Genomic DNA, 11,983 nt, shown 5'->3' with positions numbered 1-11,983 from the left:
ATTTGATAACGTCCCCAATTGGATGTAGATTGCCATCCACTAGAACTTGACGCAGTTCCCCAGTACGTATTTCCAGCATCAAACGTCGAGCCACCGACATACATGTCCCATCCACCAACAGAGTGTCTTGCGGGGGATGTGCATTCGACACCTCTACCGAACATGGGCTGTTCCGTATTTTGTAACCCGCTAACCGAGTGTCGGTCAGGGGTCGTGTATACATCTCGAACACCGGACGAAAGTACATCAGTTGGCGACGTAAATTGTACATATAACTCAATATAAGTTGCTCCACTAGCAAGATGAGTCTGCACCATTGCCTCCAAGCTACGAGCATATTTTATGTCGAACGAGTCATATATCACCGGATCAACACAAGAACAAAATCGATACGTGATTGACAGAACTTTCATTGGCGTCGTTCTGAAGATTTTACGCCTAATTCTTTTACGAAGTTCTGTCAAATCTATGTTCTGGTTAAATGACAGTCGCACCGTATTCTCTGACAAAAAGACAACACCATTCTCGGTGTGGCAAACCTCACCATCGTAGTAAATAACATCACTAATACATTCACTCATTTTGAAATTCTAACTTTCTTAGCCTCTCTAAATTGTTTCTGCTATGACTTATGCATTCTAAGAACATTTTCTGCCTAATTTATAGCCTCATTCAAACTTGTTATCAGAGCAAAATCGCGTCCACGAGGTAGCGATTTCTAATTCTTCTCAAATAGCATCCTCGAGAAACGATTTTATACTATTTGCTCGTAAACATCGAAAAAATTTATTTCTTACATGACTCATCAGAGCAAAATCGCGTCCACGGTAGCGATTTCTAATTCTTCTCAAATAGCATCCTCGAGAAACGATTTTATACTATTTGCTCAGAAAAATCAGAAAAAAAATTATTTCTTACATGACCTACTGTAGCAAAATCGCGTCCACGAGGGCGCGATTTCACAATTTCTTCTCAAATAGCATCTTGGTAGAAGCGATTTTATACTATTTGATCAGAGACGTCAACTCGAAATAATTTATTTCGGGACCCCTAAATCCTAAAAAGCCTACACCCTAAACCCTAAAAGCCAAAAAACCCAAACGTGAAATCAACGTCAAAATCGCGCCCACGTCAGCGCGATGTCAGGGTAAATGGCAGGAGGTCGCGTCCACGTCAGCGCGACCTGCTGATGTGGAAGGAAATCGCTCCCCTTACGTGGGCGCGATATCCCGAAAAATGGACTATTCCGGTAAATAATCAAAAAAATCGACCCATTTCGATAAATTAAAAAAAAAAGGCTTTTTCTAGTAAATTGCCCTATATTCAATATATTTAAATACGTAATAGAAAATCTGAATGACATTCCCTCGTTTTAAAGACCCAAATACAGCTCAGCCCATCAAAGTATATAAACTTAGAAGGGAAGCAAAAACCCTTCACCATATTCAGCAGCAGCCTCCGCAGTAGGGTTTACTATCATTTCCCTTTCTACCATCTCCAATTCCTCCAACTCAAACTCAAGCGAGACAACGATGGCACAATCCCTAGAACTGTTGTTGATTCAATTCTTAATGCCAGACAACGATGCAAGGAGGCAAGCGGAGGATCAAATTAAGCGGCTGGCGAAGGATCCGCAAGTCGTTCCGGCTCTCGTTCAGCACCTTCGCACCGCCAAGACTCCCAACGTCCGTCAGCTCGCCGCAGTTCTCCTAAGGAAGAAGATCACTGGACACTGGGCTAAGCTCGCTCCTCAGGTTAAGCAACTTGTCAAGCAGTCCCTCATTGAAAGCATCACAATGGAACATAGGTTTATTATTGGAATTCACTTTTTTTATTATTTCTTTATTGCTTTTGATCTCCAATTGGAATTGAAATTGATTTTCGGTGGCTTGATTTTTGACAGTCGACCGGTGAGGCGAGCCAGCGCGAATGTAGTGAGTATAGTTGCGAAATACGCTGTTCCAGCCGGAGAATGGCCTGATCTGCTGCCGTTTCTGTTTCAGTGTAGTCAAAGTCCACAGGAAGATCATAGAGAAGTAATATTTTGATTTATGTTTTCGGGAAAGTTGACTCTATTGCATTGCTAAAAACTTCACCATTTAGTAGGATCAACAAATCCATGAATTTTGGAAGTGATCAAGAAAGTCTTTTTTTTATGTGTTCAATTATGCAATTTATGCCAAAATTGATATCTGAAGCGCTTCTTTCAAAGTCCAATTTTCCAAATGCAATCTAGCGAATAAATATTAGTTAATACAAGCTTATAGTAAATGATGTTATTTGCTCATCATACTTATCAGTAGAAACAGAGTGAAAATGCATATTTTATACACAATAATAGAAATATCAATTTGCTGCATTTCATACAAGTGTAACAAAGTAGTTAGCATGAAGGGTTCTTTGATTGGTATAATGCATGTTATCTTAAGTTTAAGTTTAAATTGAATGACAGTTTTTTTGGTGCTCTGATAGGCCAAGAAAACTTCTTGTGACATGAAGCCATTTATAGGATCTTCATCTAGTTTATCATGACATATTAACTTCCCTGAATGGACATCTGTGCTTGCATGCTGTTGTAGTCAATCACGTCTTCCTATTTGTGTCATTTTGGCCTGATACTGGACCTTGCATGTTATCAGCTTTCTTTAGATAGCAGCTCTCATATCTCGTGTCCTCCAGTTCATGCCATTTCCATTTTATGGACTAACAAATGTATCTGTCTGCTTCTGGTGATATAAGGTGGCTTTGATCCTTTTCAGCTCTTTGACTGAAACAATTGGGAGCACCTTTAGACCTCATTTTGCAGACCTGCAAGCACTTCTGCTCAAGTGCTTGCAGGATGAGACAAGCAATCGTGTCAGAGTTGCTGCCCTAAAGTAACCTTTTTCCCCTCGTGATACTTTATTGCTGATCTTCTTGGTTGTTAGGAAATAACTTTTGGGGGTTTGTTTACATGATTTACACATTTTTTTGGCCAGGGCAGTGGGATCATTTCTTGAATTCACAAATGATGGGGCTGAAGTGGTGAGTTCTGTACTTTTTCTCAACTGTAAATTCTCCCTTTTTTCAATAATGATATCATATCTTTCCATTTCATACTATTTTATAGCTAAGCACCTGGTTATCTTTTGATTATGCAGACTGTTTTAAGTGTGTGTCGCAAAGATGTTTGTTTCCACTGCTAGGTGAATTTTTTTTGCGAATGTGTTCCTTTGCTTTTGCGTTTCCAAGATAGAATACGGGTTTCAAAAGGACTAATTTGTGTTTATCCGGGAAAGTATATTTGCTAATTGGAATCTTCCATAGGAATTAAGTTTCTAAATGGCATTGTATGAAACTTATATATTTAAGATCAGAGATTCAGTTGATGAACTCAGGTTTATTCTATTACTTTTACACACCTTTTGGTAAAGGACTACCATTCTTGAAAAGATTATAAAGCACCAGATTTGATATAAGTCACCAGAGAGGTGAAGGCAAAAGATAGATGGAAGTATGGATGTCTCTTGCACTTTGTTTGGGAGATTTTGTAATGAGAAGGGAATCGGGAAGGTGAACTTCCTTTTTGATTGGGGGAATCTGAAAGTATATGATCCCAAAATTTTGAATTTGTGCATGCGGCCCTAGCCTTTTTCTAAAAAAAATCGAAACTGAAGCCAACCAGTTTGTTTAAATTTTATTGATGAAAATTTAAGTAAATAAATTTTGGTCATAATGCATGTAACTTTGAACAACTGATTTTTTGTTAATGCTTAGTTGGGTGGACTTGAGTGCTATCCCCCTCCCCTCCTGTTTCCTATCCATGTAGCAGAAAATGATCTTTTATATGCTTTTTCAGTGTGCAACTGTTTGGCAATGTAAGGTCTGTTTAGTGGTTGGTTTTGTTTTAACTAGGTACCATTTTCATAATGGTCTTCCATTAATCTTATTCTAAGGAATATATTACTCCTTAGAGGTTGTTTGTTTGCGCTTTAACAGTTTTATGCAAGTTCTAATAGAAAAGAACAAGGTCCAGCAATTGACAATGCAAGTTCTATTACCATGCAGGTCAAGTTTCGGGAATTCATTCCTAGCATTTTAAATGTATCAAGACAATGCCTTTCTGCTGGTGAGGAGGATGTTGCTATTATTGCTTTTGAAATTTTTGATGAGCTTATTGAGTCTCCTGCTCCTCTTCTTGGTGATTCTGTTAAATCCATTGTCCAGTTCTCTCTTGAAGTTAGTTCAAACCAGAATTTGGAATCTAATACTCGCCACCAGGTGCAAAAGATGGTTCCTTTCCTAATTATTTTTTACTTTGATAATTTTAAGTATTAGCTATTGTTAATTAATCATCATGTGCAATTCTTTCATAGGCTATGCCTTTGGTCCATTATTGTGATGCCTTTGTTTTTGGTTTCATGCTCTGCATCTTTACTTTTGTTCAATTTGTCAGGCTATTCAAATAATTTCGTGGCTAGCTAAGTACAAAGCCAATTCCCTAAAAAAGCAGAAGCTGGTCACATCTATTCTGCAAGTAATGTGCCCTTTGCTAGCAGAATCATCCAATGAGGATGAAGATGATGATCTTGCTCCTGATCGAGCTGCAGCAGAAGTTATTGACACAATGGCCATGAATCTCTCTAAGCATGTATTTCCTCTTGTGTTTGAGTTTGCTTCTGTAAGCAGTCAGAATGCAAATCCGAAGTTTAGGGAGGCTTCTGTCACAGCATTAGGTATTGTTTCAGAGGGTTGTGCAGAGCTGATGAAGGATAAGTTGGAGCCTGTTCTTCAGATTGTTTTAGGAGCATTGAGGGACCCAGAGCAAATGGTTAGGGGGGCTGCCTCTTTTGCATTGGGCCAATTCGCAGAACATTTGCAGCCTGAAATTATCTCTCATTATGCTAGTGTTCTTCCATGCATTCTCGCAGCTTTGGAGGATGTCTCTGATGAAGTGAAGGTACATAAAAAAGAAAGCTTTTTAAGTTTTGGTATAGCCACTCTTTAGTTGTTTGTACTTACATGCATGCCTGCATGTTAATGTTTGTTTTTAAAATTCTGTAATATTTACAAGCAGTACATACTTTTTATACAGGAAAAGTCATATTACGCTTTGGCGGCTTTTTGTGAAGATATGGGCATGGAAATTCTGCCTTTTCTTGATCCTCTAATGGGAAAGCTACTGGCCGCCCTCCAAAATAGTTCCCGCAATTTGCAAGAAACATGCATGGTAAGCAAATATGCTCTATTATCTTTCTTTGAACTGAAGAGGAAAGAAAACTTGAACATACAAATGCAGAATCCTGGGCTGATATTCACAGGTCAATTTGTGACTTGATGATGAAATAATTTTACTTATATGATTGAACTCTTCAAAGTTCTAACAGCGAGTTTGATACAATTGCAGATTTTAATTCTGTAATATATATTTATTTGTTAATACTTGGTGCAGTCTGCAATTGGTTCCGTTGCAGCTGCTGCTGAGCAAGCTTTCATTCCATATGCTGAAAGGGTTCTGGAGATGATGAAAGTATTCATGGTTCTTACCAATGATGAGGATTTGCGTGCCCGGGCAAGAGCTACAGAGCTTGTTGGAATTGTTGCAATGTCTGTTGGAAGAGCAAGGATAGAGCAAATTTTACCTGCTTTTGTAGAAGCTGCAATATCTGTAATTTCACTGCCATTTTCTTCTAAGCATCTTCAAATGAATATGATCTCGTAGATTTGTTGAATTATGTTTGCTATCACCTCAGGGTTTTGGTTTAGAATTCAGTGAGCTTCGGGAGTACACTCATGGGTTCTTCAGCAATGTTGCAGAAATTATGGCTGATGGCTTTGTGAAGGTGTGAATGGGTTTCAATTAAATTTCTGTTGTCCTTTGCTTGGTGCCTATATTCATGTTAATTTTATTTTGTGAGCAGTATCTTCCCCATGTTGTACCCCTAGCATTTTCATCCTGCAACCTTGACGATGGGTCTGCAGTAGACATTGATGAATCTGATGATGAGAATATTAATGGTTTTGGTGAAGTCTCATCAGATGATGAAGCTCATGATGAACCAAGAGTTAGAAATATCAGTATAAGAACAGGGGTATTGGATGAAAAGGCTGCTGCAACTCAAGCTCTTGGCTTATTTGCTCAGCATACAAAAAGCTCTTTTGCTCCGTATCCTTTATATCATTTTATTTATTTATTGACCATAACATTTTATTTCTGATATTAGGTTCTAATCCGATACTGGGCTGGATTTAGTCTTCTAAAATTTGACTATATACTTTCAAAAAGGATTTCAGTTATGATATTAAAAGTTTGGCTTTCAAATTTTAGACCACACAACATTTTAAAAATGAATTAGAACTCACATATTGTTTAGATTCTTTAGTGGCCTGCCCCTAAGTGTAAATGGAAATAGAAAAAATGGTGGTTTCCTATCTACTCTGACTTCTTTAATTGTTCTAAGCTATTTGGAGGAATCACTGAAGATTTTGGAGAGACATTCTGGTTATTTTCATGAAGATGTTCGGCTTCAGGCAATCATTGCTTTGAAACGTGAGTACCAACTACATGCTTGTATCTGGATTATGTACCTCCTAACTTATATTATCAACATTTTTGGTTATCATAGATGGAAAGAAATTGATTGTTGCTGTCCTTGATAGTTACTCTTATATTAAAAAAGCCACCGTCTACAGCAATTAATTTGTCTTCTGTTCTGGAAAGTAATCATTTTAGCCTTTGGCCTGCTATCATGGCTCCATCGACAAACTCTCACCCCCTCTCTTCCCCTTAAAAGATGAACATACTAGAACCTAATGATGCCCATCACCATGATGATTTGGGAGGGAGGGAGAGGGAACTATCATGCAAAAAGAAAATGAAGTGCCACTGTGGTAGGCGTAATTCTTTTGCATGTCTGGAGAAACTCTTGATAATGTTAAAATTTGGAGTAGGATGCTGATTTGCTGAGACTGAACATTTAGTTTCTTGCTTCTGTTGAAGCAACTGTTGTTTCCATTGTATGCAATATTAAATCTTATTGCATTTGGATTGTGTACAGGTTGACCAGCTTCATGAGTTTAATAGTAATTAACTCTTACATTGATATATTCATCATATGCAAATCTCACAGTTAACTTTTGTCCTTGATTGAAATTGCAGATATTTTAACAGCAGCACATGCTATCTTTCAGTGCCAGAATGTGAGTTATATTGGCTTTATTCGTTTTCTTTCCTTTCTCTGCTTTTTTTCATTGACATCTCTGGTGGAATATTCTCTTAGTTTCTGCCTGCTGGAATGCAGGAAAATAAGGGTCAGAACAGAGGGGTGGGTAAATGTTCTGGTTGTCAAGTTTTCCGTATAATGATTAATGCTCATGGAATATGAATGAATAAATTTACTTTCATGTGATCTGACCATTATTGTGGGTTTGATTTGTGCTGGATATTTATCCATTCCAATGAAGTTTGAAATTTTGTATGTTAAACTTGGCTGCCTTTGAGCACAAATATTTTTTTTCACTGAATACACCCAACTGCCCTTCACTTAGGCTTTTAGTTATTGAAGCCCCTCTGTTAGATTGGTAAATTTGTTTTATGAGTTAATTGGTTTGAGAAACTGCACATGTACATGCAGGTACATGATCTTTTTCCCTGAATAGCGTGTACCTAAACTGACATAGACTACTGACAGTCAGACAGTAGCACATGCATGCAAATATGTACATATAAATGTATTATGCATGGATACATGGTGAATAGTGACCTCAGACTGCTGATATGAGTTTAATGTTTTCTGCTGTGCAGGATGGGTCGGTGAAGGCGAAAGAAGTTCTTGGTATTAACATAAAATCTTTTACTTCTATGCTTCCCCTGGTTTGCAATTGGTAATAGAGTTCTGATTAAGCTCATTGATTTTGTAGATATGGTGATGAATATCTATATCAAGACCATGACTGAAGACGATGACAGGGAAGTTGTTGCCAATGCTTGTATGAGCATAGCTGATATTATCAAGGATTATGGTTATATGGCATTAGAACCTTGTAAGTAGTTGACTGCTTCCTGTTGGGAATCTTCAGTGCAAAAATCTTTCAGATGTGGAAATATTTATTGTGAATTTCATTCCCATTTATTTGGTTCAGATATGTCTCGGCTTGTGGATGCAACTTTGACTTTGCTTCGAGAGGAATCAGCTTGTCAGCAATTAGAGAATGGGAGTGATATTGATGATGAGGATGATACTGAACATGATGAAATTCTTATGGATGCAGTTTCGGACCTTTTACCTGCATTTGCTAAGTCAATGGGTTATCACTTTGCTCCTATATTTGCAAAACTATTTGAACCTTTGATGAAATTTGCGGTGGGTATAATTGTCAAGTATGAAGTTATGATTTCTATAATTAGCAATTTATATTTGTTTGTTGGCAAATGCAGAAAGCTTCACGTCCTCCACAAGATCGAACTATGGTGGTTGCTTGTCTTGCTGAAGTTGCACAGGACATGGGTGCTCCAATTGCAAGCTATATTGATGTAATTTAATCATAACGTTCAATTGTTTAGGCTTTATTTGGTTCTCACTTTTATTATGTGCTTTTTGTTGCCTAAAAGGCTGCTATAGGACAAACATGAAGCATAGGGAGAAAAATGTTGACTAAAGTCTTTTAAAATAATAACAAAATGCAATAGCAATTTTAAAATAATTGGTCTGTAGAAAAACCTTGCATTTTGTTATAAAATTTACTTTTTAAGTTTTAGTTGTTGAATAGTATTTAGTTTTTTACATAAAAAGTATTTAGTATCTTTGTTGGTTTTCAGATATGCTGCAGTTTACTAAAACTTTTTTCTGTGTTTCAGAGACTGATGCCCCTAGTGCTTAAAGAGTTAGCTTCGCCATCAGCAACAAATAGAAGGAATGCTGCATTTTGTGCTGGAGAGCTGGCCAAAAATGGAGGAGAGACAACTTTGAAGTATCCTTTTTCTGCACTTGCCCCTCCTTGCTCTCCTCTCTTCCTTTATTTCTATGTTTCGAGTGTCATGCAGACTTTGGAGACTATTTTTTACCCATCAAAACTCATTACCTATTATGTCATTGTTTTATGTATTCTCCACAATTTTCATGCCTTTAGTTTTTTCCTGTCATCAATTATAGATATTACAATGATATATTGCGTGGGCTTTACCCATTATTTGGGGAATCAGAGCCAGATGATGCTGTCAGGGATAATGCAGCTGGTGCTGTTGCAAGGATGATAATGGTGCATCCACAATCCATCCCTTTGAACCAGGTTAATCTCGTCTGTTTCCAATTTCTCTTTGTTCTACAACATCACCCTGCCCTCTCCATATCTGATCTGTTTTTATCTTTATATCTTGGCTACATTTCTCAGGTTCTTCCTGTTTTTCTGAGAGTTCTTCCATTAAAAGAAGATCACGAAGAGTCCATGGCTGTTTATAATTGTGTCTCTATGCTTGTCTTGTCATCTAACCCCCTGGTATTTTTCTACTTACCACGACTGCAAACTTGCTGAAATTAATACTAATGTGAATTTGGAGTCTGTGAACTGGAATGCATCTGTTAAGCATACCTTCAGTGTTAATCCTGAGCCAGGATCAAAGCTCTATTTCTAGAGAACTTGTGCGCTTGGCTTTCCCTGAAGATAAAAACAAACCCTGATTTTACCATGACTGCAATTTTAGAGAGACTGTTAAAAGTGCATCTTTTATTGATTGTTGTTTCCCACTTGTGCACGTGAAACAGATACTCTCTCATGTACCTGAGTTGGTAAATATTTTCGCTCAAGTTCTGGTATCTCCAGCTGAAACCCCAGAAGTTAAAGCTCAAGTAGGAGGGGCATTTTCTCACCTACTTTCAGTTTACGGACAAGAGATGCAACCCTTACTAAGCAACCTTCCACCCGCACATGCTAATGCCCTCGCTGCATTTGTCCCTAACAGCTGATATCTGATCACTTAAGCTCTAAATGTTTCTTTGTCAAGGAGAATGATCTATCCCTATTGTTTTGCTGAGAGGTAAGATCTGAATCACTTGGATTTGGTTCATTTTCCGCATCATGTTTGACATGTAGGAAAAAAAAAATACTATTCATGGAGCTGGCCTTGACATTATCATGAACAATTGTCATGCTACTGATTCTTCAAAAAAACCCTATACATTAACCTAAACAATTTACCCGTACATATATGCATGTTTGTATATAGATATCCATATGGATATATGCATTCTTTTCTTGGTCTTTTATGATTTTATCCATATGGGTGACTTGAAACCTGAATGATCTAGAGAACTTGTCAGGATCTAGTATTCTATCTAGATATTTTATCATTGATACTTCTCATTGCAGGTATTTGTTCGTACTCTGTCCATTTCCAGCGACGCCTTCATTTTCTGGTTTGAAGCTGCTGCTTGTCTTATTTTTCTTTGATGAGCATACATGTGCATCTGCATCTACGTCTGCCATGGCGATGTAAAAGTGTTTTTCTTGAACCATTTGTTTTTTTTCTTTCATGATATTGATTATTTTTTTTATTCAAAGAAAAAAAGTTTGAATCCTATATAATAGGGTAGTATGTTTTGTTCTGAGGTTGGGTGATCATGGTTGGTTTATAAGGGTTTTTCGTTCCCAAAGTTTGTGCCTTTTCTTTGTATAGGACGATAAATCTTTTGTTTTTTCAACATTATGTATAAATTATAAAAATCTACATTTTTTTAAAAATTTTTAAATGAATTTGGTGGTTGAATCAATGATTTGTTAGATCTCATCTTTCTCTTTCCCCTTCTTTGAGAAGCGTTTTGGAATTTATGTTATTCCAATTATTCATTTTTTTAAAAGTATTTGTGTTTCATGTCCATCACATATGTACGCAAGAGTATAGAAACACAACAATAATACATGAAAAAGCTCCAAACTGAAAAATGATACTACTTGTGTCATAGGCATTTTGCATCTGAATATTTGATATTCACATCTAAATTTGAGTTATTTCTAGTTGTGGTATTTTGATCATCTTTTGTAGGTATTCATGTTCGTATATCTAGGCCTTAGTATAAATAGGAAAATAACTCTCTAAATAAAAAGAAAATTGATAGTATTTGTGTCATAGACATTCGTATCTGTTATTCATATATAAAAATTAATCGAAATCAATCAAATTCGATTAGATTTGGTTAGATATTATGGTTTCTGGTTTGTAAGTTCTTTTATAAAAATTTAAGCTTATCTAAGAAATCAGAATAACTAGCCAGTCAAATTGATAACTATTGGTTCGATTGGCTCTATTTGGTTCTATAATTTGTTGGGTTTATTTGATTTTTGAAATTATAATCACAAAGCAACCAAGATTTGGTGATAAATCTTACACCAAATAAATTTTTGAAGAGTTAGGTTAATATCAAATAAGTTTTATTTCTAAATTTATATGAAATTAATGTTAAATAACTTTTGTTCTGAAATAAAACTATTATTTTTATGAGAAGTAAATTATTTATGAGCCGAGTTACGTTATAACAAGTAATTTATTTATAAAAGTAAATTTTTGTTTAAAAATACAAATTTATTTGATATAATTTTTCTCATAATCTAATTGTCTTTAATTCTATTTTGGTCACTTAACTGTTAATTTTTTTAATTACTTACTTTTTAGAAATCAAATATTTCAGTCACCCTCCCGTTAGTTACCGTTATATGAGTGAAACAAAACTAATGTGAGCCTTTTTTATTGGTCTAGTTTATCTTTCCAGCGTTTATTCATCTTATTAATTTGATCTTATATCTAAAATTTTAACAAATTCAACCTTTAATATTTATAAACTGTCATTTTAGTTTGAATTCTAAATATTTAATAAATTTAGCACTCAATTTTTACAAATTTATCAATTTAGTTCTAATTCTTTTTTTTAAAAGGAAAAATATTTAATTCTTTTAATTTTTAAATATTTCTTAACATACCTATAAATCTTGTTGAATAAGAAGAGCACCATTC

At 35.9% G+C, this 11,983-nt stretch overlaps 1 protein-coding gene across 1 annotated transcript; it reads left to right on the top strand.

Moving 5' to 3' along the window:
- Positions 1-1,405: 1,405 nt before the first annotated feature.
- On the top strand, positions 1,406-10,745 carry LOC105765805 (uncharacterized). The gene is made up of 21 exons (XM_012585053.2): positions 1,406-1,807; positions 1,904-2,036; positions 2,740-2,876; positions 2,979-3,024; positions 4,048-4,260; positions 4,436-4,939; positions 5,075-5,209; positions 5,432-5,647; positions 5,733-5,822; positions 5,901-6,145; positions 6,441-6,529; positions 7,139-7,179; positions 7,784-7,814; positions 7,900-8,022; positions 8,122-8,342; positions 8,417-8,512; positions 8,837-8,949; positions 9,132-9,267; positions 9,370-9,474; positions 9,741-10,012; positions 10,345-10,745. Exons 1-20 carry the CDS (start codon positions 1,533-1,535, stop codon positions 9,939-9,941), a joined length of 3,150 nt encoding a protein of 1,049 aa, XP_012440507.1. The 5' UTR covers positions 1,406-1,532; the 3' UTR covers positions 9,942-10,012; positions 10,345-10,745.
- Positions 10,746-11,983: the final 1,238 nt, after the last annotated feature.

This window comes from Gossypium raimondii, chromosome 5 (assembly GCF_025698545.1).
Source record: "Gossypium raimondii isolate GPD5lz chromosome 5, ASM2569854v1, whole genome shotgun sequence".
Classification (NCBI taxonomy): Eukaryota; Viridiplantae; Streptophyta; class Magnoliopsida; order Malvales; family Malvaceae; genus Gossypium; species Gossypium raimondii.
Note: the sequence above shows the minus strand (reverse complement) of the source record. Positions and strands in the feature narration are given on the sequence as shown.